Genomic DNA, 25,732 nt, shown 5'->3' with positions numbered 1-25,732 from the left:
CCTGTCTGGTGGCTGTGAAGAGCAACTTAAATTGCCATAATGAAGAACTGCTTTAGACATGAGGAGTACCTAGCTATAAAGACAGTATGTGTAAGGAGATAGTGGATCTGCATCACCAGAGGTTTTTAAAAACAACGTTTACAGAAATGATGGGCAGGAGCAGTTTAGATACAGTTGGTTCTGTCTTTAAGCAGGAAGTAGACTAAGGGACTTTCTGAGGACCAGTCTGTCCAAGCTATCTGTGATACTGGATTTAAATGACAATGTTAAAGGAAAGTTCATCAGGAAGTGATTTTTCCACTAATTTAAAAACTGTATTTTAATTAGCATTTTGTAGTATAATCATCGTGGAAAATATACAGGTTCTATGATTTCAAGCAACAACAGTAACAGCAATTATTAAAAAAGTCACTGAAAGCACACAGGTGTTGTCCTGTTGTCAAGTGAAAAAGCAAACGTGTAGTGATTTTCCTGCTGATTTATTATTTTTCTGCCTTCTTTTTTTTTTTTTTTTTTTCCCTCCCTGGCATTTTGACTTTGTTTTCATTTTGGGTCCAATCCTACTTTTCCTTGCACAAAGTTGTCACATTCTGCAAAATAGAAATAAGCCAGGCACATGTCATCAGTTCTCCAGAGGTGTATCATTGTGAGAAACTAATAGCACTGGTTGTGCAGTAGATACTTGGTTTTGATACTTCGTGTGCTCTCTGCCTGGGTTCTCTGCTTTTGTTCCACAAGCATGTGAGTGCCTCTAACACTGTGATAAACAAAAGCAAGGGACCGTTTTTCCCCTGCTTCACAGGGGCAGTTTGCAGTAGATATGCAAGCCCTAATGCATTTGTGCACAACACGCCAAATGGATCTGAGCACATCAGACACCAGTTGTGTAGCATCCTGCCTCTGACTGTGGATCCTATCTCTAAGCACCCCTTGGAGTCAGGGCTCTGAAGATTGTAGCGAAAATGTAAGCAGCCTGGCAGGTTTCCAGCGGATGAGTTAATGCTGCTATAAACTTCAGTAGTTCCTCTCTGAGGCATGCAGAAGGGTGCAGGCACTGGGAAGGTGGCCAACAAAGGCAAAGAGCAGACAGCAAAACTAAAGGCCAACCTCAAGGATTCACAATGGAATTGTCTTGGAGGTGGGTTCCTCCCTGGCCAGAAACCCTTCCTGTAGCTTCAGTGCAAATCAGTAAGCAAATTAATGTGCACATTCAGTGGGAAGCCAGCCTGACTTGTGGATGCTCAGCGTAGCTTGAGCCAAGACAGCTACACCCGGCTCTCAAGCCATCCCATGGCTGGATTAGCAGGACAGAGTGCTGCAGAAAGACAGGGGCTCTCAGTCATGCCAGGTCAGTTGACTGAGCTTGAAGCTGTAGGGGTTTAGGTTTGAACTCAGGTTATCACTTCACTCTGAAGTCTAGACATGGAAGTCATCAAAATATTGAAGACAGAGTAAACTGGTAGAGCATCAACAGGTCAGATTCCATGGGACAAATGGAGAATGAACAGCAAAGAGAAACACTGGTGGTTTCCTTTCTGTAACAGAAGGCTAGCATCAGAAAGCTGTTTTTGTTTGCAATTTAAGTAAAGCATTTAGACTGTAAGTGCTTTGAGTAGAGTGAGTTTGGGGAAAAAAAAAAAGCGTGTTACAGTAGTTCAGTAGGTATGCAATAGGAGATACGTTCAGCTGATGGTGATTCTTGCTGTGAAGCTGCAGCTATTGCAGCAGATAATGGACAGCCAGATTCCTCCCCACACTCAGGCATCTTTTCTAACAAACAAAGGACTTGTCTACTCTGCAGTCACCACCTGGGGTATGCTCATACTGTAACTTGCTTTTGTCCTTCTCCCTGGTATCCCAACATCAGAGACCTTGTCCAGGCTGGAGGATCCACGGGACAAGTGAAATGGTGCAGGGGTGGTTAGTTAACACTGAGCTCTATGTTACCATTGTACATCCATGCTCATCCTACCTTGTTCATAGATACCTGGGACATGTCTGTATCTGCTTCATTAACATCCATGGCAGAAGCTGTAGTGGGACATTACAGATTTAGCGACACCTCCCGCTACAGCTACTTTAAGGGCCCCATGAACCAAACCCATTATGCCAAAGCTCAGTTCTGTGTTTTGAGTTTTGGATTTCGACATCTTGAGGGGAAAAAATAAATGAGATTTGGTTTAATTTCTAGCCTATAAAGCAAAAGCAAAGAGAGGTCTTAAGAGGCTAAAATCAACTTGTAATGAATGCTGTAACAAACACTATATTCCCGTGGAAGCAAATTTAAGTGATCTAAGTTACACAGCACAACCCACTGCATATTAAGCATAGTCTGAGTCATTAAGCAAACTTGTTATGCAAAAGGTAGAAACACTATGCAACCTTAAATCCTGCAAGTGTGATTAAACAGTAATCAAATCTGAGAGGGTCATCTTCACGTGATAAACTATTTGAAGCACAGTCTATGGCTGCAAAAGCGTTTGCTTGTCTGGAGGAGATATATTGTGTGATACCTATACAATATTATACGGCCAGGTAGTGCCTGGCTCTCTGCAACAGCTCTATTTGCTCTTCCTCTGCAGAGTGCTTGGATTGCTGGAGTAGTGTTAAGAGTTGCAGTTGCAACCTGGATACCTTGTCTTCTGATTTTGATTTGCCTCTTTTTAGGTATCTGAAAGCCAGAAGTACAGCTGGTGTACTTACTTATACCAGACCAAACACACCATAACTTAGTTTTTTTGAAAAAGAAACAACTTACTGAAGTGAAAGGGACATTACTAAAACAGAGCAGTATGACAGCAGTGATTTGTTTGATAATATACAGCACCAAACCTTAAATAGATCAATACGTGGAGAAATCAATTGCTTTCTAGATTCTCTGAGAACAAATATGGTAACAACATTTTTCTTTCTAGTGTTTTGGCTGGCTATTTATTTTTCGTGGTAAAACTGCAGACTAGGATTATGTTAAGTTTTTGGTTTTTATTAAGCCTGCTTGGGTTTTTTGTCTTAGGAATAGAAGAAACAAGATAATTTCTTATCAGTTAGAATGCAAGCTAACAGTGGTGGTTGTCGATACTATAACAACTATTGCAGACTGAGCATTGTGTGGTTCTCCTAGATATAAAGGGCATTGTGGGCAAAGTTCCCTGTACCATGGGGAGTGTGCCTTCCTAGAAATTAGTGAAGGTGGGGTCAGGGGTGGAGGAAATAAGGAAATAAAGAGAGATGTGAGCTGTGCTAATCAGATATTTTGTTATCACTTTTCTTTCTGTACAGAAAACAAGCTCTGTAAGAACCTGCCTTCAGTTAGACTTTGAATAATTCTGATCTGGGCAGGAAGAACTGGGAACTGTTGCTTCCTGTGAATTGCACTTGTTTACATGTGATTTTTCTATGCTTTACATAGAATGTCTAAATAAAGCTAGAAATAATTATTTACTGAAGGTCTAATAAACTTAATTTGGCCTGGCATTGTGTGATGGTGATCCTAACTGCTCTCTGTAAGGTTTTAATGGAGGTGAAAAGGAGGAGCTGGCTCTGCAAGTTGATGCCAAGATACGCAAGTTGATGCACCTGTGAGACGTTTTGAGCTTTTCCTGTGGATCCATGAGTTTTATAGAACTGAAGCTGTAGTTGATAAATATGTAAAGCTGTAGCAGGTTCTTTAAAAAAGTATTAGAATGTTGGGGGAGGGGGGGACCCAAGCTTGTTTTTCTCCTTTTTAACAGTTAAAAGGGTTCCTACTTCAGGCACTTTCCATTGGGCACTTGTCAGCTGGAGAGATGGAAGAGGTTTCTTCTGCTTTAGCTAATCTTCACCTTTAGTCTTCTATCCCTTCAGACACAGCGAGGGAGAAATCACATTACTGTTGGCTTGTTAATACAGTTACCAGGTGGTTTCAGATTGTCCTTAAAGTTTCTTTCCAGCCCCTTCCTGAGGGGAACTGGTGGTTGCAACAAACTCTCTCTTGTTTAAGCTGTGGAGGTTTTCTGGCTCGGTGCTTGGTTTTGGGCAGTGGATGCGGAGAGGCCCTACGGAGCACGTTGGTGCCATCCCCGCACCACCAGGTCCTGGGCTCTGTGGCCTGAAATGTCTCTGTGCTCCAGTATAATTCAAATGCTGGAGAAGGTGATACAAAATTTGTTGTTGTTGTTGTTAAATCTGCATGGTGGTACATTCTCCTTTGCATGGAGTGAGGTTAATCTTGTACCTTGTACGCTTGAATCTGGGTTGGTGCTCGATGAGAAAAGTTGAAGCACGTAAAGGATTGAGTTAGGCTGGGGGTTGTGGAATGGGTCAAATGTGTTTGCTGGCCGCTTTTATTGGGTGATTGCTAGTGAAACAGTTACGTGCTGACATTTTAGGTCTCACACTGAGATTTTATTAGCAAATTTCATGTTCTCTGGGTCTTTGTCGCGTTTATGTATGGGAGGGAGTTGGGCAGTCTGAGGCAGACAAAGCTTTGCTAACCTAGAAATCATAAGTCAAAATTAATCTGTCCTTGCAAATACCTAGGCTGTGGGTAACATTTGAAAAATAAATCTTTGAACTTGGGACCCAGCTTTCCAGAGTTCTTGGCTGCTGGGTTCACATGGCTGTGGCACATCGCATCATTGAGCACCCTGGTACAGCGCTGCCGACTGAAATAGCCTGAGTCCCAGCAAGGTGGTGGGGCTGTGTGCCTGCGCGTCGTTCCCCGCTAAGCGGTACCTGCAGCTCTGCAGGCTGCTTCAGTACAGGATTGTGCCATTCAGTGAATGAATGCAACTCCTCATCCTGCCGGATGCTATTTAGGCCATTTGCGTCGCCTCTGAATTGCTCTGTGTGCTGCTCTGTGTTGTTAGCTGAGGAGCAGGCCGTGCTTGGTATTTGTGCTGCAAATGGCTACTGTCTCCTTTTTACTCAAGCAGGACTGAGAGAGGTTTTGGTAACCCTCTGCTTTGTTTTCTGACAAATGCACTACAAAATAGACTTTAAAATTTCACCAGCAACAGTGGCGTTACATACAGATTTGGCGTGCTTAATTTTTCTTTAGTCCTATACTCAGATTCTGACCTTTGAAGAGTAAATGTAAGTAAAATCTCTCATCTGGATTGTCAGACTCAGCTGTGCTTGCACTTTCTTTTTGTTTTTAAACATGGGAGTAAGGAGACAGCAGTGACAGTGAACCTACCTCTTCCCACACCTGAGATAAGCTGAGTACCTCTCCACTAGAATCCTCCATTCAGGCTGGGCAGCTTTCCACTAAGGATGACACACGCCCACCCATGTGATAGCAGCTAGTTTCAGAGGTGTGGAGACAAGTGCTCTTTGAAAAATACTGCTGCACCAATAGAAATATCACTTTGCTTTTCTGCTTCTTGAGAGCACGTGAGAAAGAACGTGTAGTTATGAGAGACCATATTGCCCCAGGTCTTAGTCCAAATCCATTTATGCCGAGGAGCGTTCCAGGTTTCTTTCTTACTTACACTGACTTCTGAAGCCTGAAGGAAGAGAAAAGGCAACACTAAATTGTGCAGTGAGTGGCCTGCGTAGTGCACTGAATGTTATTCCTGAAAGTAATTCTGTTGATCTTCTGAAGTCACTCACTGATCACAAAACTGAGGGGTCAGTTTTGGTTAGTTTTGCAGTAGATGTCGTTAGCAATGAACGCTTGAGGAGCAGTGTCTGTGAGGTGCTGCAACTGCTTGTGCCTTCCATAGGCAACATCTCTGCTCAGTACAAAGTCAGCTGGCAGAGTGCAAAGTGCCGTGAGTCACCCTGGCACTGCGGCAGTGTGTGACTACAGGCTGTGAGCTTGGCGCAAGCCAGACCCTGGATTTTATCCCATCCGTGTGCAGTGCAGGACAGAGAAACACACCTTTGCGCTCTGCTGTCCTAGGGCGGCTGTAAAAACTGCAGCATCTGGGTGCTGTTTGCAATTGCACCGTCTGCACATGGTCCCAAGAGGCTGAAACCTTCGTTAGGAGTGAGCGTGTTCTTGGGGTGCCCCAACTCCGCTCCATCCAGGGCACCTCTTTGTCCCGGGGAGGAAGGTGTTGGCCCAGTGTGCTGGTGGTGTAGCTGTGCTCTGCAGGTAGCGTGACTCAAAATGAGTGTGCTGGCTGGTATCGTGCCCCTCAGGCTGTTAGTAGAGTCTCTAATTTTTTTCTAGCCTCTGAAGTTTCAGGGTTGGAGTCTGGATTGCCACTGGAATAGGAATTTGGGGAAAAAGATCTTTCTAAGTGAAGTTTGAAGCTTTACCATAAAACCTTTCTGTTCTCATTTTTGGTGTCTGCAATAAGTTGTTCCTGGTATTTTTAATTTTTCTGGCAGGTGGAGTTAATTTATTTGTATATTAGTCTTCATGCTGCTGGATGAATTATAGATTTAATTATGGTCCAGGTGCTCAGAGCTTTGCTGTTCTTCTAAATTTGAAATATAAAGAAAAAATAAGTCTGATTAATTTTTTGGCTTGTTGAGTAAATATGAACTTCAGGAAACTGTGCCAGAGTATAAATAAAGAAAGGATTTGCTTTGCAGAGAATGTTATCTACTGCAGGGTATCCTTTGTGGGGAGGATTAGTGCTCTGTGTTATACTGGGACACACCTTTTTACAGCTACTACTTTATGCAGCAGAAGATTAAAAACTTTTACCTATAATTCCTTGCATTTTCAGACAAAGTTTCTTTTGCAGTTACAGCTGATTACGAGTGGAGTTAACATAGTCATAACCGGAAACACTCCCTGATTCACTGATAGGTGTAAATAAACTATCTGCTACTTGTAGTATTCCTCTTTGTCTGTGATACTCAGTCTTTCCTTTTCTGCCTGGCACAGTTTCATTCACAGTCCCTTAATGTTCTCATACCACAAAGCTACTTATTTATGTTTGTTTGTTTGTTTGTTGTCCTAAAACAGTTTTCCATCTTCCTTTCCCTTAAACTGTATGAAATTTACATTTTGGATGACATTTGATTCCATGAGAGCTCTTCATAACTGGCTGTTCAGTCAGGCTGTAATAAAAATCCATGAAAAATTTCGGTTTTTTACTGAGATTTCATAGGATATTTGAGCAAGGGGCAAATGTGTGAGCTATATTAATTAACTGGGACTTCATTCCTCTTTTGTTTCTATGTTTTTTAATTATTGCCTCTCTGCTTTGTGGCCTTCAGTCAGAAAAAGCACACAATACATTTCTTACCTTTTTCAGGAAAACGTGTGTATGTTTAAATGCCTTTCTGAAGCTGGCCCTGTTTCAGCTGCCACCAAACGTCACTTGGCAAAGCCTGTGGAATAATATGCATGTGTGTCTGTTGCAGTACTGGGGACAAAAAAATTAAAGACTATGCTTCTTTAATGTATTTCACTATTATAAAAATGCCATTTATACGTGCAATAGTATGAAATTTTCAGATGAAGACCAACTAATTTATTCTTGCAGTTGTCCCCTCTTTTTGATTTAGGAATCAGAAAAATTTGTGTAAAGATTTCATTTTTCTTTTGGGGGCTGCATAACAGCTCCACTCAGGAGTCTGCGGCTCCTCGCACAGAAATAACGTATTTGATGTGTCTTCTGAGGAAGCAGCCAAAAGTGCATGTTCTGACCTCATCTTTCAGCTTTTTCATTTCCTTTACTGACACTTAATGAAGTTAATATCACAGCCATTAAAGATCATTTTGTAATAGTAGATTATGTAATTATTACAGTTTCTTGTTGTACTGTTTTTAGTACAAAGTCAAGTGTTGATGCTGATTCTTCATTTTGGCCTGGTATGGGTGTTTGAGTTTGACGTGGGTGAGGACTTTGTTTTGGGGAAATCTGCATGTTTTAGAGCACCTGGATATTTTTATTTGAGATAAGAAATTAAGTTAAATTAAAAACACCCCTTCTTAGTGTCTCCATATTTTCCCCCTTTTCTCTGATGGTCAGTGCAGGAGATCATTTCCAAATGTTTACCCAGTATCACTGGACTCAGTTCTGGTTCATTGGTATTGACATTATGAAGAGCTGTGCAACGTTCATCTTGATATCACTGGTGCTAGTGAGCCTAAAAGTGGATTCTTATAAATTGTTTTAAGCTCTCTTGATACACTGCAACTTTTGGTTAGGGAAGGTATACATGTAATTCCTTAATTTGAATATATCTTTAATGTGGTTAAGTTTAGAATAAGATTAGGGAGTAAACTCTTCATAGGGATTTTCCTATTACAGAGCCTAAATTTAGCTTCTCTTTTATGTAAGCATAATTTTAGATCGTGAAGTACCTACACTTTGTGGGATGTTTGTGAACGAATGCACCGGGACCTGAGAGTGAACAGGCTTTCAAGTCCTTTACTGGAGAAGGAAGTGCAATTGGTGTCAGCATGTTAGTTTGGGGGAGCGCATTTATAGGAGGCTTTATATAACTGTTGGGTGTGAACTTAAAACCATGTCTTCATTTGGTACATTTGTTCGTTTGTTGTGTCCTTAGGTTATTTAATAAAACATGCAGTGAAACCCTAGAAAAGCTCCTGGACTTTGTCTTCCAAACAGCTATTGCTGTCAGTGTTAAGGCTTTTCATGTCTTAAACAAAACAGTAATTTTTCTTTACAGCAAAAGTGTGATTTTGAAGAGTTATTTACTCCTCATGTATTATTATAATTTTTTATTTTAAAACTGAATTATATAGATTGGTGCTTTTCCTGGTGTTGGAAGTCAAATTGAATGCACTGTAATTTCTGGAGATAAGAATGGTACAGTGTGAAATACTTATTAAGATAAAAAATACGCAGCAAAACAATTTAAGACAGTGCCACGTACTCCTTAGATTCCCGTTGTTTCTGGCAGCGTTTGTGGGCTTCACACGTGGATTTTTGTGTCTGGTTGTATACAGTTGCTTTCAGCGGTGCAGTGCATTCAACAGGGTTGGCTTTGCACCACTGAATTGTAATCAGTCCCATCTCATTCTCACTCTTAAATTGCGGTTCGCTGTAAGCACACTATAGATGCTCCCTGTTTAGTGCTCGGGAACTCTTTCCTTGAAAATTGCGTGCCTTTTTAATGTGTCGTGGCTCAATTATCACATTTGGTTTTGGCTGCCAAAATAGCCATATATATTGTCTAGCAAGTGACAGCCTGGGCCTTTATCTTCTCCTGGCTGCTTGCCAGCTGTTTAATTGAAGCCCTGTGTTTGCTGTGTGTCACGTCTGATGGTGGACTATTATACCCAGCTAAAACAATATTTTGAAAATGTTTCAAATGTAAACTAATTCTGTGAGACTTTACGTCCTGTTATTTACATGATCTGGTGAGGATGTAATGTAAGTAATTTTTTCCCCTACAAATAGAAACATTTATACCTCTGGTCATCTCATGGATTTCGAGGGCAGAGAGAAGACAAGATGAGGACACAGAAATGCTTTCTTGTCCCCTTGAGAGATGTAATTAAAGCCGTACACTTTTCGTGTAATTTTTCATTTGCAGTTTCCAAGGCATTTTTAAAACCAAATATTCTCTTTGTTCTGCCCTTTAGAAACGAGCAAGCATGCAGAAACCGAGCTGAGATCTCAATGGGATTAGCAAAGCCTAGGGGCCGTATTTCGGCTCAGATAAATAGTTTGGGTGAAGATGGCATTGAGTTTTGAGTGAATGCTGTCTTAGAGAGGCAGAGAAGGATGCAGGAGCTGTACACAGCATGTTGGGTTGGCAGCTGCCTGCTTTCCATCAGGAAAGACTTGAGGCTCGTGTTACTCCTGGGAGAGCTGAACTTCTGGTTTGTGTCCTACAGCCCATAGCACCCGAGGGATGGAGCCCCGTGGTGTGGAACCAGGAGATCAGAAAGCTGAGCGCTCCGCAGCGCTCAAGTGTGCAGGGAATCCTTGGGCTAAGCATGAATCCAGTTTTGCATCCTCCTCTTCATACAGCTCTTAGTCTCTTGCTCGCTCTCTCTGAAGAGCGTGTGTCTTGGAGAGCTTCAGCTCCTGGGTGAGATTCCTATCTGGTGCAAACTGCTTTTGCCTTGAAAGCAATGAATGTACATTAGCTAACATTCTTGGCTATGTCGATTTGTTGGCAGAAACTTTGCTTTTTCCACTGCTTAAAGAAAAAATCAGGATTTGTTCTAGTGCTTGTTTAAAAGGAAGAATAACTGTTTAACAAGAAAGACATGATAAATGTCTTGGGAAACATCATTGCAATTTTAGGTCTGAGGAACGCAGAGCAGAAGAGAGCTTAAGAAAGATCCAGGGTTTTTTTTATAATTAAGTAGCAAGTGTTGGCTTTTTAAAAAGGAAAGAAAAAGCCTGTAGGTAGGGTTAAATGTACAGAATTTTTTCTTAATTGGAGGAGAAAAGATCCCGTCTAGCTAAAGCCATCCAGAATGCTGGAAGAGATTCGATATTAAAAATAAAAAAAATGTAAAGGAAGTACAATTGTTAGAGTGCTCTTAAACCTGCTTTGTGAAACGTGTAATGTCGCGGGTGAGCAATATACTCAAGTGTGTGCAGGCACGTTTTTTCTGGTTAATCTGCTAGAAAAGTTCTTGTAAACATCCCCCCACACCACCTTTCCAGAAGCTGACCTGTTTAAGTAGGGTTACAAAGTGACTATTAAAAGATATTTAGGCGGGAGTTGTGCATATATGGGGCAGCTGGAGAGTGAGTGGTTGTGGCAGTTCTGCTGTGCTGTCACTGCATGTCTGTTCAGAAAATGCATCAAAACAGTCGCTGGCATCACTTTGTTGTAGCAGGATCTACATAATTACAGTAGTTTACAACGTGACCAGTCTATCTAGTGTCAAAAAAAGGCCATGCATGAGTTTCTGCTTGACTAAACTCTGCCCTGTTCCATTAAGCTGTAAGTGCTCTAGTATATTTTGCATGTGAGTTTCTTATATGTCTCAAATCATGTTCTTTTTGGGTGAGTCTGAAGACATCATTGACTACGTTTTGTAGTATACAGATGGTGGGTGCTGAAAGGTAGGCTGACAGAAATCCTAGAGTGTGCGTGTCGCCTGGTTTGATACAGCAGGTGTGCATGTGTGCTGTTGACATGGAGACTTGGGCAGCTCCCTGATGTAGATGTTTACCAGATTTGTTAAGAAGTTGTTATTTCTGAAGAGTAGTTAAAACACTGACCTTGTTGAAAACAATTTCTTACGTGTTAGACGTATTCACTGCAAATTAATGGTGGCCTTGGGGAAGTGTTTTATTACCATCTGAGGTTTTCAGGGAGCCCCATGAGTTAGGTACAAGGAAGTTAAATCCCAACGAGGCTTACACAAAGCCCAGAGCTGGCAAAGCAATGATGCCATGTACTTATCACAGCTGAACATTAGGTATCTGCTTGACAAAGTTCATATGAAGGAGGACAAGGTCAGAACAGGTCACAAGAATACACAGCCTGTACGCTGCTACAGGCTGATGAAGCTCTGAATGTTGAAATAATGAAATATTGATCAAACGCAGAAAACTGGTGGAAAGCAGGGAGTGCAGCAGAGCAGGGTGAGAGCAGGGACCTGTGCGGCAATTGCTGTGCTGCTGTGGAAAGGTGCAGTGTGGTTGTGAGCCCATGGTGTTTGGGGTGAGTGTGACCCAGCTGCAGTACGGTGCTCAGGGGTGTTGCTTGGCTTTCCCCACACTGGGCTCTGCTGCCCCTTGAATGTCCTGTTACACGAGCTGCCTTTATTGCCAGTTTTTGACTTTCATATCTTGTCCCTCCCTCTCCCATCTTCACAGCTGTGAAGTGAAAATAATTGGGGCTGAACGCTGGCTTTTTTGGAGGAATATTTGTTGTATATTTGTAGCTACTTTCTTTGGGAATTAAAAAAAAAAAAAAGAAAAAATGAGACATCCTCTCCAGGACCAGGCAGCGTGTTCAGGGTTAAAGCAGGCCATGAAAAGGGACACTTCCCTTTCTTGTCAAATTGGCTTTGGTTTCTTAGATCCATCACGCTGGAATGCAGCCCTGAAATGCCGATTTTCTTGTAAGAAGGAAGCAGAGCCAATTGATTTAAACTTATAGTTGCGTCTGCTGGCAATTTCCAGCAGAAGCTAATTACAGCTAGCAGCCATTGCCAGCAGATGACTGAGTGGTTCCACCTCTTAAAGAAAAGAGTTTAAACCTGCACAGGGTTTCTTTTCCCTTGAGATTGTACAGCTGGGGTAGAATTTTTCAAGCCGGTATTTTTTACACACCAACAGAAATCTTCAAAAATCAGATAAATTATTTTATCACACAAATAATATCTGTAGCTATTCCCAAACTGTATCACTATGTCGTTTCAAGACTGCATGGTGTGCGTGTTTAAATTCCGATGTGATCAACCCAGCTCATTTTCTGTGCTGTCAGTTCTGTAAATTACTTCATGGTAAATAAAATGGTTCAGACTTTTTTTCCAAATTAATGCTGTAGGTTTGAAAATTTTGCACCTCTTGAGACTGCAGTTCCACTAGCAAGAATTTTGTATGAGTGAACCTTTGTAATAAGGGATGGTGCATGATTTTTTTCAACTAGCATCACTAGATGGCGTTGCCTGGTAGTCTAACAGTTGGGTGTTAGTTTGAAAATAGCTGAAATTAATGTAAATTGATAGAGTAATTCAAAAATATTTAAATCTTTCAGTGTGTGCATCTTAGGTTTTTCCCCCTTTGAATCATGCTCCTACTCGTTCAGGAGAGGGTGTTTCATTGAAGTGTTATTTCTGCATGTATAGCTCTTAGGCAAGTAGTCTGCTGTAGTTTCTCCTCTCGTTCTGCTCTCCTCCTTGGCTTGCTTGAAAACTTCTTGAAGTTACTTGCTGAGGTACTGAGGCTCAGACAGACCCTATACACAATTAGCCTCTCTTCATTGTAAGCTGAAATACGAGTGGAAGGGCTGATTGGAAGATTCTACATCAGATGCACAACAAAAAGCCATGCCAGTATTGCTTTATGGCGAGCTCTTGGGATGGCGTATTTTTCTAGAGTGTGATGACCACTGTTCTCACAGGTGATGTGACATCAACAAAAGTGATGTTTGGGAGTTTTATTGTGTTTGTTTATTTTTTTTCTGGCTGTTTTCCTCTGGTTCGTTAGTGGTTTGCCACACCCCTGGCTGCAGCGGGGGCAGGACAGCATGGTGCCTGCACACTCTGCTCTGGTGGCTTTGTCCCAGGCAAGGCAGGAGGAAACCTGCCTTGGGCAGCAGCGGATGTAGCTCCATGCAGGAGGACATTAGCCAGGCGGGTTTATTCAGTGAGGACAGTAAGGAGAAATAATGAACCCAAGCAGCTTTTGTCCAGTGCTGTCTGTTCAGCTCCATCATCTGCCTCTGCTAACAAGTAAGTGAGAATTTGGTGTAACCCACTTCCTTTTCTTGGTTCACCAGCACTTTTAATTTAAGAGATCTCCTGCTTAAAATTATAGTTATTTTAAAATTCTTTCTTAACCCATTGCAGGTGTCTTTGTCAGTCTACTAAAAAATGAACAATTGTTATTAGCAGGAGTTAGTATCATTCACTTGTTGGGTTTCTTAGTTTAACTAATGGTTCTTGTCAGTTGATTTGCCTGAAATCCTACATTTAGATGTAGAGAGTGTGCACACCTCTGGTTGCTCTAACACTTGTATTTACAAAACAGTACTGTTAACATTTTTTGTAGAAGAGTTTTAGCTGTAGGATAGTGTTGCATTAACAGCTTGGACACCTATAAAGCACTATTAGATTTTGCAAAAGAATGAGAAATACAAAAGCCAAATTAAACAAACCAACCAAAAGTAAGTGTGTACCAGAACATATTTTGATGACAGTAGGTCACCAATGCTACTGTTTACTTAAGAGATTTGAAACTGATTGCTAGACCTTATTGGAACAATTTTGTGAACACCACTGCAGTGTATTTCTGTAGGTTAATGTAGCTTTTTGAAAAGGCTCACATTAGAGAAATGACAAATAAGAATTCGAAGGAGAGCAAAGTTGTTTGAGAACTGCAGCACAGTGTTTAACCACCTCCTCTTGTGTGCCAGGGGAGCAGTATAAGAATACCATAATCCTCTTTTATGTGTCTATTTGTGTATAGGTCAGAATGAATGGGAGTAGCTATGGACTAATCAAATAACCTATGGGCTATTTTTTGTCACTTTTTACAGGATAATAGATAATAAAGGTACAAAATTTGGTACGGAAGAGCATTGGTGAGAGAAGTCTATGTTCATTTAAACACTGCATTCAGTAAAGTACTGAAGCATGTGCTTATCTCCCTCTGAAGTCAGTGGGGTTCAAACCCATGCAGAAACACTTTCCGGAGTGGGGTCAGTTAAATGGGGCCAAAGGCAGAAGGAAGAGGGGACAGCAGTGTGACAATCGCAAGTCAGGAATAGCCGTTGCATTCAATATGTTACAGGAGAAAGCTCTACCTCTAGCTGTGCAATGAATTGCTAATACTTTTAACAGATCTCAATGCCTCATCTTCAAAGCCACCAGTGGTGCCTGAGCAGGGTGAGGAGGGGGCAAGCAGGGAAGGTGGGACCTGCCTGCTGTCCCCTTGCCTTTGCCAGCTTTCTTGTGGCGGTTTCAGGAATATGCCATTCAAAGGAACAGCATTTCTGCCACACCTCCATCCCAGCACGCTGTCTGCAGGCAGCGAGAGCTGGAAATGTAAAGCCAGTAGTTGTCAGGAACTGGTCGCTACATCACTGTTATGAAGGACTCTTTCATGAATGTAAAATCAAAGTAAACACTCAGTACCATTTTTTTTGCCTAATTCTTATATGAGGGCTGAATGCTCATCTAATCCTGTTTATTGGGGGCATTCAGCACATAATACTAAATGTGGTTGATTTTTTTTTTATTTGCAGGTCACCTTTAATGGAGCTGTAAAAGTAAGTGTAAACTGCACCTTCTTTTGTCATCAGTAAGTGCTGAAGGCCGTAATGCTCAGGGCAGGAGCATCTCTGGGCTCACATGTGGGAGAAGGGTGGGCAACCCCTAGTGCTACCCAGTAAGTAAGAGGGTTGAAAGGTGACATGGGCTCTTGTTCATTTGCACTGTCAGTTCATACAGGCCTCCTCAACTCTGCAAATGCCTCCTTTTTTTTTCTTGGGATGCTTGTCAGGGGACCTTGTTGTGCTAGTCCCAACAGAAACATGTTCAGAAGGACAGTTTTTCCTCTGAAGGGTTTACCCACTATAGCTAATGGTTCCTCTGCTTTGTTGAAAAAGAGGGCTGAATGGCTTCTCTTGACCTTCAGGTCAGACATAATTAGGAAACAGAGCTCAGGCTGTTACCCTGCATAGGGAGGTAGCACTTACCCCTTTGAGAGTGTCTTACAGAGGATCTTGGTCCTTGGTAGAATTCGATTAAGTACATTTTCCACACAATGTAGGCAATTCCTGTGGTGAAGAAAGTCAGATCCAGACGCACTTTGCACATATGCCAGAAATGCGGGTGTCAGGCAGATGAAGCAGTGCTAGATCTCAAAACCCCTCTTCCCCTGCCTGATTTGCAGCTGTTGTGTTCGTTAGCCGTGCACATAAATGGGCAATGACCCAAGTGGAGTACCCTGTGAAGGCTTTAAGCTGTAACGGGGTGGATGGTGGAATAAAAAGTCAGATTTGGACTCAGAGTGTCTCTCTGAGCTGTCCTCTTCCATCACAAGAGCAGCTTATAACCCCTAGCAACTGCTGCTGCAGATCCTCCTCATTCACTTTTCCTTGGCAGCTCCTGCTTGAATAGGCAATGTCTGCATATCCATGGTGACAGGAGGAGATGAGCCTTAGGGTGCTTTACCCCAGAAGATTCATCCCTTTCATACACCAGGCAGGAATGGGCAGTGTCCAGAGGCGTCTGCCTGTGCTCTGTGTGTGTGTTTGCCCATCCATGACTGGGATGCCTGGCCTGGGTGCTGAGCAACACTGCTCCTCTAGCAGTTGTGTGATCACTGATATCAGGCTAAAGTTCTCACTTTCAAAGGAAACTTTATGTGTTTATTTTAAGTCACAACTTTTTTTGGTAAAAAAAAAAAAAAATCTGTTTCATCATGGTGTTTTCAGGAGGGTGGGAAAAATGTCAAATGGAAGCAAATATAGTTTTTAGTGGTGTGAAAAGCAGGGTTGAGGATCTGTGTTACAAGTGACTGCCATTTCTGCAGAAGTTGTCTTCCTTGGTGGAGAGCTGAGCTGCCCAGTGTAACGTCAGCATTGCAGGAGATCATCTAAAGCAGATCTGATGTCTTACCTCTGTGCTGGACATGTGGATTTCTCTGCTTTGAATCAGTTGCAATAAAAATAAACCTCTGGCTTCCTCTCAGTGCCTAAAACACATACCTTTGTGGGACTGCAGGTGACTTCATCCCTCTTCTGTTGTTGCAGAACAAAACAACTTGGATGACACTTGTTGGGTCTGTTCTCTGAACATGGAAGAAAGTCACATTGAGTGCTGGAAACTGGGAGGTCAGAGAGGCATCAGCCCTTGTGCGGGCAGGGCTGCGGTGAGGGGCACAGGGGTGTCACCAGGCTCTTACGAGGAGTTGCATGTGTATTTAAAAAGTGTAGACCAGGCTTGCAGGCAGCTGCCAGAGGGTCTGTCTCGATTTGCTGTCTCCTCTGGGAGCTCCTGTCTGTGTGTGCAGGGCTGCGGTGGTGATGTGCTGCCCTTCCTGTGCTGCTGGGGGGTGGTGAGAGGCGTGAGAGGCAGGGGAACTGCCGGCCATACAGTACCTGTTGCAGAGACTGCCCAAGGACAGAGCTTCACAGAGGGATGGACACTGTCAGGGAAAACCAGCTGGCCTAACTTCATCTTGATGGCTACTGCTCAGTACAGAAATCTCAGCAGGTCCTGTAAGGAGCTGTGTGAATACACCAGAGACCAATGCAAGGGAGAAAAGATGACAGGTCCCCCTGAGAGAGACCCCCTCCATGTCCTGCACTTGTGCGGAGAAGACCACAGGAGTGACCTGGGGCAAGAAGACTGGCAGAGCGTTTCTCAGGAGAAGCTCTTCCCTTGCCTTGAATCTTCTAGTGCTCCAGAAATAGGAGATTCAGCTGGAGCTTGCTGGGAGGAAACACTCATGATTTATGTGGGGACAGAATGGTTGGTGTAGGGCATTTTGTGTGTAGGGCTGCATAATGAGACCACCTTCTGCCCATACCCAGCCTGGAGGCACTGTGGTGTAGCTTTATTTTTTTCCAGACACTGTGTGAATCAACTCAGGAGCAGGAGATTGAAGCAGCAAGACAGCTGTTATCCTCTCCTTCGAGACTGGGAAGTATCAGTATGCCGCCAGACCTGTTTATATTGCATGTACTAAACACACTTGGTTCCTTTCTTCTGTCTGTTTTTCATCAAAAGGTTAGAATGCAGGCTGAGAGAAGAGGTACTTTGAAGGGCAGGGCCCCCTGCCTTATTATGCATTAGGCACCTTATAATAAACAAATGAACTGGAGGCTGCCTCCTAAGTGGTCTGATTCTGGTTGTACAAACCCACAAAGGAGGGGTGGTGTTCAGTTCTGCTTTCTCTTGATGTTCTCTCTGCTTTCTCTCTGCTCCTGAGCTCCTTCTCTGCCTGTTAGCCTGTTCTCTGGCCAGGGGGACACTTTCTCACCCTTTTGGGTGACAAGGAGCAGGAGGATTGCTGTTTCCAGGGAAAGGACATCTCCTTGGCAGTGAGTGTTTACCTGGGAGAGCCAGGAACAAGCTGGGGTGCCTGCCAGCCCGTCCCAAAGCAGTGATTTGGCAAACGCGGGGTAGTAGAAAGGAGGGCACCCAGCGGGAATGTGCAGAAGCACACCTAAAAGACCAGTTTGTCCAGCTGCGTCCCCTGGGGGTATCTTGGGTTAGCCCAAGTGCTTCTTTTCACCTGCTAACTATGCTACAGGAGCAGCAGTCTACTGCAGAAGGGAAGAGAAGATTTGCAGCCTTCTCTCAGTGTGGTCCTTGGCAAGGTGTGTGCTTTCAGACGTGAGCGTGAAGAAACGCTTCCTCAGCAGTAGGCTCAACAGTTATTTTTGTGTCTGATCAGGACCGAGCATGCTTTCACTTCCAGTTTTGTATGCCACCTCTCCAACAGTCTCATCTTCTACATGTTCTTTCTGGCAGCTTCCACTGTGGTGCCTCTTTGCCTTGAAATGCACCTTGTGTCCTGCTTTTGGCCGGGCAGTGGTAAATCAGGCTGGTGCATTGACATGGCTCTGCCCTGCGGTCAGCTGCGACTGCTGGCCCATGGCCAGGAGGGGCCTGTGCTTCAGCTTGTTTCCTGAGCCCTTCTCCAGACAGTTCACTTTGCTGCATCATTCCAGGGTTTCTAGGATCTCTCTTATAACCACTGGGGTTTAGCTGGAGGCTTCAGGATTATTTTTTCTTTTGTCGCTTTTCAAATTGTCCACAGGTACTGCTGGCATTCTTGGCTGGCTTCCAGGTCAGACATGAAAATGAGCTGAAATCTCCACTCTCTTTCTTCAGCTGCTGGACAATCAGGTTGTTGCCTGCCTGAACTCTCTCTTTGCTGAAGAGACCATGAGGATGCCAGGAAGGGGCTGAGCAAGAAACTCCATGTAAGCAGAACAGGAGACAGAAGTGTCCACCCAGCTGATAACTGTGACAAATGCTGCGGGAGAAGCACCCTCTGTATTTGTTTGAATTAGGAGGACAAGGAGGCATTTACAGAGATAGAAAGGAAAGAACAGCTTAAGCATATTTAATACATATTTGAGTTTAAAAGCACATAAATGTTTATAATCATATAGATAATTCATATTTACTGAAGTATACCTTCAGCAGGGAAATGCTGGAAGCTGAGGGGTTTGTGATTCTTTGTTAATGGAGGATGGACTTCAGTAAGTCTGTTACAGTATTGACTTGAAGAGGATGGATTTGCTAACAGGGGAGTGATCCTGTCTGGCCTCAGACAAGGCAAAATGAAAAGTAAAAGAAGAAATAAGGGAATTTAATAAACTAGTGCCAGCTTGTGGCATTGGATGAGTAATCTCAAACAGCCATACTGATATTGTAGCTTTGAAGGTTTTTTTTAATATATATATATATATATATATATAAAAAAAAAATATATATATATATATATATATGAGGGTGAAAAGGAAGATTTCATTCAGTAGACAGGATAGTGGCAACCAAGAGAATTAGTTTACATTTTTATTAGGCATTCTCATTAAGGGAATAGGAGAGTAGGATTTATATTCTTCCTGTCTCATAAAGCTTATATGGGACGTTTCAGTACTGAGATGCTTAAGCATCTCAAACTAATGAAAAGATCATTTCAAGGCTCTTCAACCACTTTATGGCTTCTGATAACGGAAAAGATGTGTTTATTTTGGGAGAGATTGCTGAACTGTTAGAGAAATGTGTGCTTGAGCACTGCTCAAGCAACATACCAGTGGTTGTCACAGGCGTGTGTAACACAGGAGCTGCAGCTGTGGATCTAACTTGTTTACCAAGAAACCCAGATAATAGGACTGTGGGTTTTGCCTTTGCTCAAAAGAGCAGTGACTTAACCTGAAGAGATTTTGTATCTTTTACTAAGAGATTGTATCTTATTCTAAGAGATTTTGTATTTTGTTTGGAGAGATTGTAGAGGTTCTGAGAGATACTGTTCTGTAAAACAAGTGTTAAATGTGGAAAAATTGTAAATCAATTTTTATCTGAAGTACTGGAGGTCTGTTTCATTTTCAGTTTTATTGCCTCTTTTTACACTGTTTATTAATTCATTAGCTACACTAATTCATTGGCTATACATTATTAATGTTAATTATTGTTAATTGTTAAATGTTAATTATTAATGTGAATTAATTAACTATACGTTGACATATTCTTGGTACTTTTATTATACGTTTATAGATAAAAGCACAAGTTTCTGTTTTGGTTTGGTTTTTTTAATTTTGAATTAGGTAAATTAGTTCTTACTAGCATTTCTCAGTGTCTAAAGTATCATTGTGTTGGTATAAAGCAACTCCATTAACTTCAGTGACACTAGTCAAGCCTCAGATGAAACTGAGAACTTGGTCAAAGGGACTGAGTACACTTGTTCATTTTAATAATGGTCTGCATAGCTAATTCCAGCAAAATATTTCCAATACCAACTAAATATACTAACTGCTATGCACCCTGCATACATCCTGTGAAATGCTACAAATGAAAATAGCTTTGCTGAAATGTTTTCTGCCTCTTTCATTTCTATCCAGAAGGCATTTAAATAGAAAAATGTCCTGAGTTTTGGGTCTTCATTGGTCTTTGTTGCCTTTCTCCTGCCCTCTTGCACCTTGGATTTGCAGCTAAAAGCCATTCACAGCTCAAGAGCTAAACCTGCTCATCAGAGTGACAAAGGCAGTGGCTGGTTGTGAGAAACCAGCTCTTCCATCTAGATCCCTCCGGTTCCCTGAGAACTAGTTGAGGTCTCTGGTAAATCTTCAGGAAACGGGAGAATAGAAAATCCTTCTGCAGTAAGTTCTGCATGGGATGTTTCTAAAATAATTGCAGCCAACACAAACTCTATCTCTTTAGCAACAGAAGGTAATACTGGGCATTATGCTGATCTCCTTTATCATTTTAAGGCTCCTTTTAGTTGACCACTCCGTGCTAACATTTGTAATGTTTCCCAGATTATAAGACTGACTTGCCGTAACCACCAGGAAAGTGGTCCTGTCCTCTCCTCTCCACTCCTGTCCCCAGTTCCCACAGCTGGCAGCTCCTTAGCAGTCATGTGAATTTCCTCTCTCAGTCTGGACCTGAGCACGCGGCTTTTGGTTCATTTTCGGACATGCTTTTGAACGCTGCTCTCCTAAGTAAGAACAAAGATTGCGTCCAGCTGCTCCAGATTATTTAAATTTTTCTGAATGTGTGTTTGTTCTGGAACAGCCCCACTGAAATGAAGAGAGGAGTGGGATGTGCCAAATGTATCCTTGGTGGCTCTGAACAAATCCCTGCCTGATAACATGTTTCAGTTTGTTGTTCAACAGTGGAGTGAGTTTATTGAAATTTCAATGATCATAATTAGGCTTCAAAAGTTAATGTTGCGTCAGCATGCAGAAAAGAAGTCGAATGTTGTCTTGGCATCAAATTTCAGACTTGGTGTCACTTTTTGCTGTGTGTGCAGTACTTCTGCCAGGACAAAGACATCTTTAACCTCTCCTCTAACAGGTGTTCCCATCTAAGAGCAGTAAGGGGTCTACTACAGGGCACCTTGTCTGTCTTTTCAGTGCAGGACATACAGGGGGCCAGGCCCCCTGGGCTGAGGGAACAGTACCGACTCCCTTCAAGTCAGACCTTTCTTTCATTAAAGTCCTGTGTAAGCACCTTTGTTTGATGACAGTTCCTTGGGATGCAGCGAGTCTGCTGACATAGCCTGGTTTGCTTCATCAAGTAAGCAAATTACTCCCTACCTCAGCAGACTTTATTTTTGGTGTTTCTGAGGAAAGCGTGATTTTAAAAAAACAACCACAGAGAGTCTGAGAGTTCAGTTTTGGGGCACTGGGTCTTTCTGATCTTTTGTTGTTGGGTTTTTGTTGTTACAACTGTGAGATCCGTCCAAGTCTGGAGGTGGTGTTTGACTTTGAAAACTTCTCTCAGTTCTGGAGGAGGGCACTGCCCAAATCAATAAACGCTGGATATGCAGCTTCAGCTTCTCCTCGGCGTTACGTGTCTTATGCCTGGTGGGGAAGTGATTGATGCTGCACTCCGAGGTGAGCTGGCTTGTTTCCAGGCTTCATCCATGGAGTCACCATGGCCGATGCCAGCTCGTGTCTCCCACAGCCCCTGGTGTGGCATGTGTTCCCAGAGCAGAGCAGCGTGGTAGCTCTGAGGTGAGGTTTGGGAAAAAGCAGCTTTAATATTAATTCAGATTGTTTCTGTGCACCACGTGCTGGTGGTTTTCTGCTGCTCCTGCTTCTTACTAGTTGCTTGTTTCTGCTGCTGGAACCTGTTCATTCTTGAAGGTTTCAGGCGTGATTCAGTAGCTGTGCAGAAGTCCCTGAGAATTTTTTGTTGGTTTTAACTGATTTTTGGGTGCTTTTGCTAATCTGTCTTCTGGGGGCATTTCTGTGCTGTGAGACTGGGATATCTGGCCTCAGGCTGATCAATAACTTTGTTTGCCCATCAGGGAGAACTGGCTTAAGGTTAGATGTGCCACTGCTGGGATCATTTTTTTCCTTCTTCAGTAACACAGACAAATTCTGAATCCGAGTCCTCAGCTAAAGTCAAAATAAAGTGTTTGAGAAAACTAAAGCAAATGTTTTCTGTTTACATGTCCCAAAGTAGGAAAAAAATAATTTTAAAAAAAAGGACTTTTTAATTTATTGAGGTAGAGGGAAGATAAGGTGATTTCTTTACAGGTGAAAGTTGTTCTCACTCTTGAAGGTCTGCAGAATAAATTATTCAATCCCCTGTCTTTTTTGTGGATATTTGAGTAGTGACAATTATTGACAAGTTGCAGAAAAGTAACAGCAGTGTCATGTAGCTGGAAGAAAGGAGGAGGCAGGGAAACAGTCTTGTGCTTGACTGGTGTATGAAGTGTAATTGTCAGGGGACTGAGAGCAAGCAGGCAAACTCCCAGAGTGTTTGGCTGAAGAAGTTTACTCTGAAGAAGTCAGAGGGTTTTTTATGCCTCACCATTTTTCGGCTTCCTTACAAAAAAAAGGGGATTCAGAGTGCTAAGGACAGAAGGAAAGCAGCTGCTGCTGCTGCTGCTTGGATAACATTGCAAATGCCCAAGTGTAAAAGAATTGCAAATCTGAATGTTTATACATATGCATTTTTTATGCTAAGCAGACTTCTTGCAGTATCTCCAAAACTGTACATACAACCATTCTATACTGTGCAGTCCCTTTAAATTACTGTTGTTTTGCAAATTGATGGTGCTTTTTTTGTCTGTTTTCATACAAACTTGTACAGTAATGTTTTCTTTCTTTTATATTTACATAATTCGTCTGTTTTAACACTGGCATTGATTTGATGTCTTTTCTAGGGAAAAAAACCCACTATTCTCCAAGATTTTTTCTTTCCTGTCAATGTTAATAATGATATAACATGTAATTCCCTGTAGCGGTGGGGCAGTCTTCTATATGGCTGTTTCAGGGGATATGTTAGTGGTGAACCTGGCCCAGCCTATGAGCCATGAGTGTTCTCCAGTATTTTGGTATTTTCGTGTGGCAGGAAGCTGGGTACAACCAATTTGCTTTATAGGTTACAGATAGAAAGTATTTATCTCTAGAGGTAGTGGCTCTAAAGTTGTGAAAAATTATGTCAGATAGAGTTTATAGTCAGGTGTTAAAGGGAACTTCAGGAACTTAGAGGAGAGTTTAGAATTAAGGTCTTTGAATTCAGCATTTAGTTTATGAATATTTAATCAATCTCTAATATTTACTTGTCATTTTCCTTTTCTATTTCCATTTTTCACTATTGAAATACTTCCAGATTAAAAAGAAAGACTTTTAAGGAGAAATAAATGTTGACTGTAGAAATATAGGCACTGTTAACAGATCAAAGTATTTCAGGTAACTATAGCAGATTTGCATCAATAAAATTGTTAGAGATTAACACTCAAACAGCTAGAGGCAGCTCATCATCCTCTTTAGGCTTAGTTTATAGTAAAAACATGATAGAATATTTCTACCTTATTATGTAACAGACATAAACCAATTAAGAATTCTTTTATCATGAACAAAGAGGATCATTGCATTCAGTTGACTAGAAATCCAGGAAGAAAAATACTCTAGTTTTCAGTAATTTCTGGTTGTTATGTGCTTATCTCAGGGGTGCTTGGAAGAAAAGTTTTATAAACAAAACTTCTCCAGTTTGAATATGAGTCTAAGGTGAATAATTCAATCTGTGTTGAAATCAGTCATGGTGAAAGATACTTAGATATTGCTGTCTGTCCATCTAATGAATATTTTCAATAGATATGAGGCAGATAACTATGTCATTTATAATTAATATTTCTTCTTTGAGTGTGTGAGATTGTCAAGGAAAAGGAATTCTGCCTTCATGAGATGGAGATTGTTTTCATTGTAAGAAGAGTAGCAGTTTGAAGTGGTACTAGGGACATATTCAAGGGAAGAGAAAGAAGATGGTTTTGAGAGTGGTTTGTAGGCATTTGGCTGAGCCGGATGGAGGGAGAGAGGTGAAGCAAATGCAGGCGCATTCTGGGGGAACCGCGGTTGGTCTCTGCTGTCTGAGATTTTAGCGGAAGACACAGACTTCCCTTGCATTCCTGAAGGGAGGTTGTGAATGGAGTGGGAAGGTGTAGAAGAGCTTGAAATTGTGAACTATGAGGAGTTTGGAAACATACAGTATGCAGAAGCAGTACATTAGTTTTGTGGACCTAACTTGTCAAAATTAATCAAACAGGGAGTAGATAAAGGTGAAGGAAAGTCGGCGTTTGAAAATTGGGATTTATTTTTCTGTTGGATGCTCCCTGGTGCGAAATAGACAACTACGAGTAGTTTACTTGTGCTTGGCATATTGAGTGTACTGTGTTGTTTTGAACGTGGCCCTTATCCGTACCTGCTCCACCTTGTGCCGTGACTGTACTGCTTGCAGCTGTGCCTGGAGGCTGCTCAGAAACTAAAATCCAGCCACTGCCTGTTTGTTAGGCAGCACTTTGTTGGGAGTGCCAACAAAATTGCCTCCTGACTTTTAAATGGATTTGAGGTGGAGCTTGACCTTCAGACCATTAGAGATTTTCAGTGCCCCAGTATTTGAGAGATGGCTCTTCTCTGCTCCAAACCAGAGAGGGGAGGGTGCTTGGGTGTCCGAGGTGTGTCCTGGTGGCACTTGCTCCCCACAGCCCAGCGCGTTCACCCTTTTCTGTGCTCCACAAAGTTCTCCCCATCGGACTTCAGGTCTGGTTGGGATTTGTAACTGCAGCATGATTGAGCTGAGTGGATTAGTTTATGAGCGTGTAGGCAGTTGATGTGTAAGTGACTAATGTAATTCTTGCTTGTAGGAAAACTTGGCATAGCCACTAACTTGATCTGAGAATCACAGAAATGCCAATCTGCAGAATATATATAAAGCTTTAAAAATGGAAAGAAGAAAGCGAGGAAGCATCATCAAGCGTATCATCATGATATGCCCCACTTCATATTGCTAAACACTGTCTTTATATCTTTGATGGTTTAGTGCCTCGTATTAATGTGGACTGTTGCTTCTCCCGGGGCTCAGATGAGCCTGTGGTTAATGAGGTCGTGCCAGGTGCTGTAGGTCTCTCCAGGGCAGATCTTTAAAGGGATGTGCCTGCTCTGAAGTGTTCGAGAGGTGCATAGAAGTGCTGTAGATTGACTGAGAGCATGTTAGGAGATTTATCTTTTCACAAAGCCACACTCATAAAATTGCTGTAATAATGACTGAAATTTCTTAACATTTAAATAAAAGAAGCACTCATAAGTGTTTAAGGCATTCAGGATAGCATGGGGAGCCTAGTGCCCTGGAGGAGAACACTGTCAATCTTTTTTTTATCTTTAAACTTATGGTGGGCTCCTTAGAGCTGACAAGAGTGACTGTTCTTGGACCAAGAAAAGCATGTGGAAAAAGTCTGATAGAAAAACTGGTGTCATCACTTCACCATCGACTTACAGTAGGAGAATAGTACCAGATTTTGCAGTACTTCCATTCCTAGAATATATTTTGAACAGTTTATTGCTTTTAGTCTGATTGGAAAAAAAAAAAAAAACACCACTGTTGCTGCCTTAGCACTTGACTTTGGCTCCCATATGGCATATCCACATGGGCTTCGGGTTCATCCCACTCATGCAGTTCAGGAGCAGCTCTGCCTTTCAGGTTCTG

The 25,732-nt window shown here is 42.2% G+C and overlaps 1 protein-coding gene across 3 annotated transcripts in view; it reads left to right on the top strand.

The window, feature by feature from the left end:
• UBE2E3 (ubiquitin conjugating enzyme E2 E3) overlaps positions 1–25,732 on the top strand; it is a 56,735-nt gene that overhangs the window by 12,525 nt on the left and 18,478 nt on the right. The window contains exons 4-5 of one of the 3 annotated variants that reach the window (XM_082055586.1): positions 14,800–14,823; positions 16,092–16,303. The exons of 1 other annotated variant lie outside the window; for it this stretch is intronic. In XM_082055586.1, the coding sequence (XP_081911712.1) occupies positions 14,800–14,821 (22 nt within the window). In that variant the 3' untranslated portion in view covers positions 14,822–14,823; positions 16,092–16,303. Of the gene's footprint in view, positions 1–14,799; positions 14,824–16,091; positions 16,304–25,732 lie in introns of those variants that run through there. One more of the 3 variants, XM_082055585.1, reaches the window with a different exon arrangement.

Source organism: Streptopelia decaocto, assembly GCF_964273445.1.
Source record: "Streptopelia decaocto genome assembly, chromosome: 6".
In the NCBI taxonomy this organism is placed as follows: Eukaryota; Metazoa; Chordata; class Aves; order Columbiformes; family Columbidae; genus Streptopelia; species Streptopelia decaocto.
Note: the sequence above shows the minus strand (reverse complement) of the source record. Positions and strands in the feature narration are given on the sequence as shown.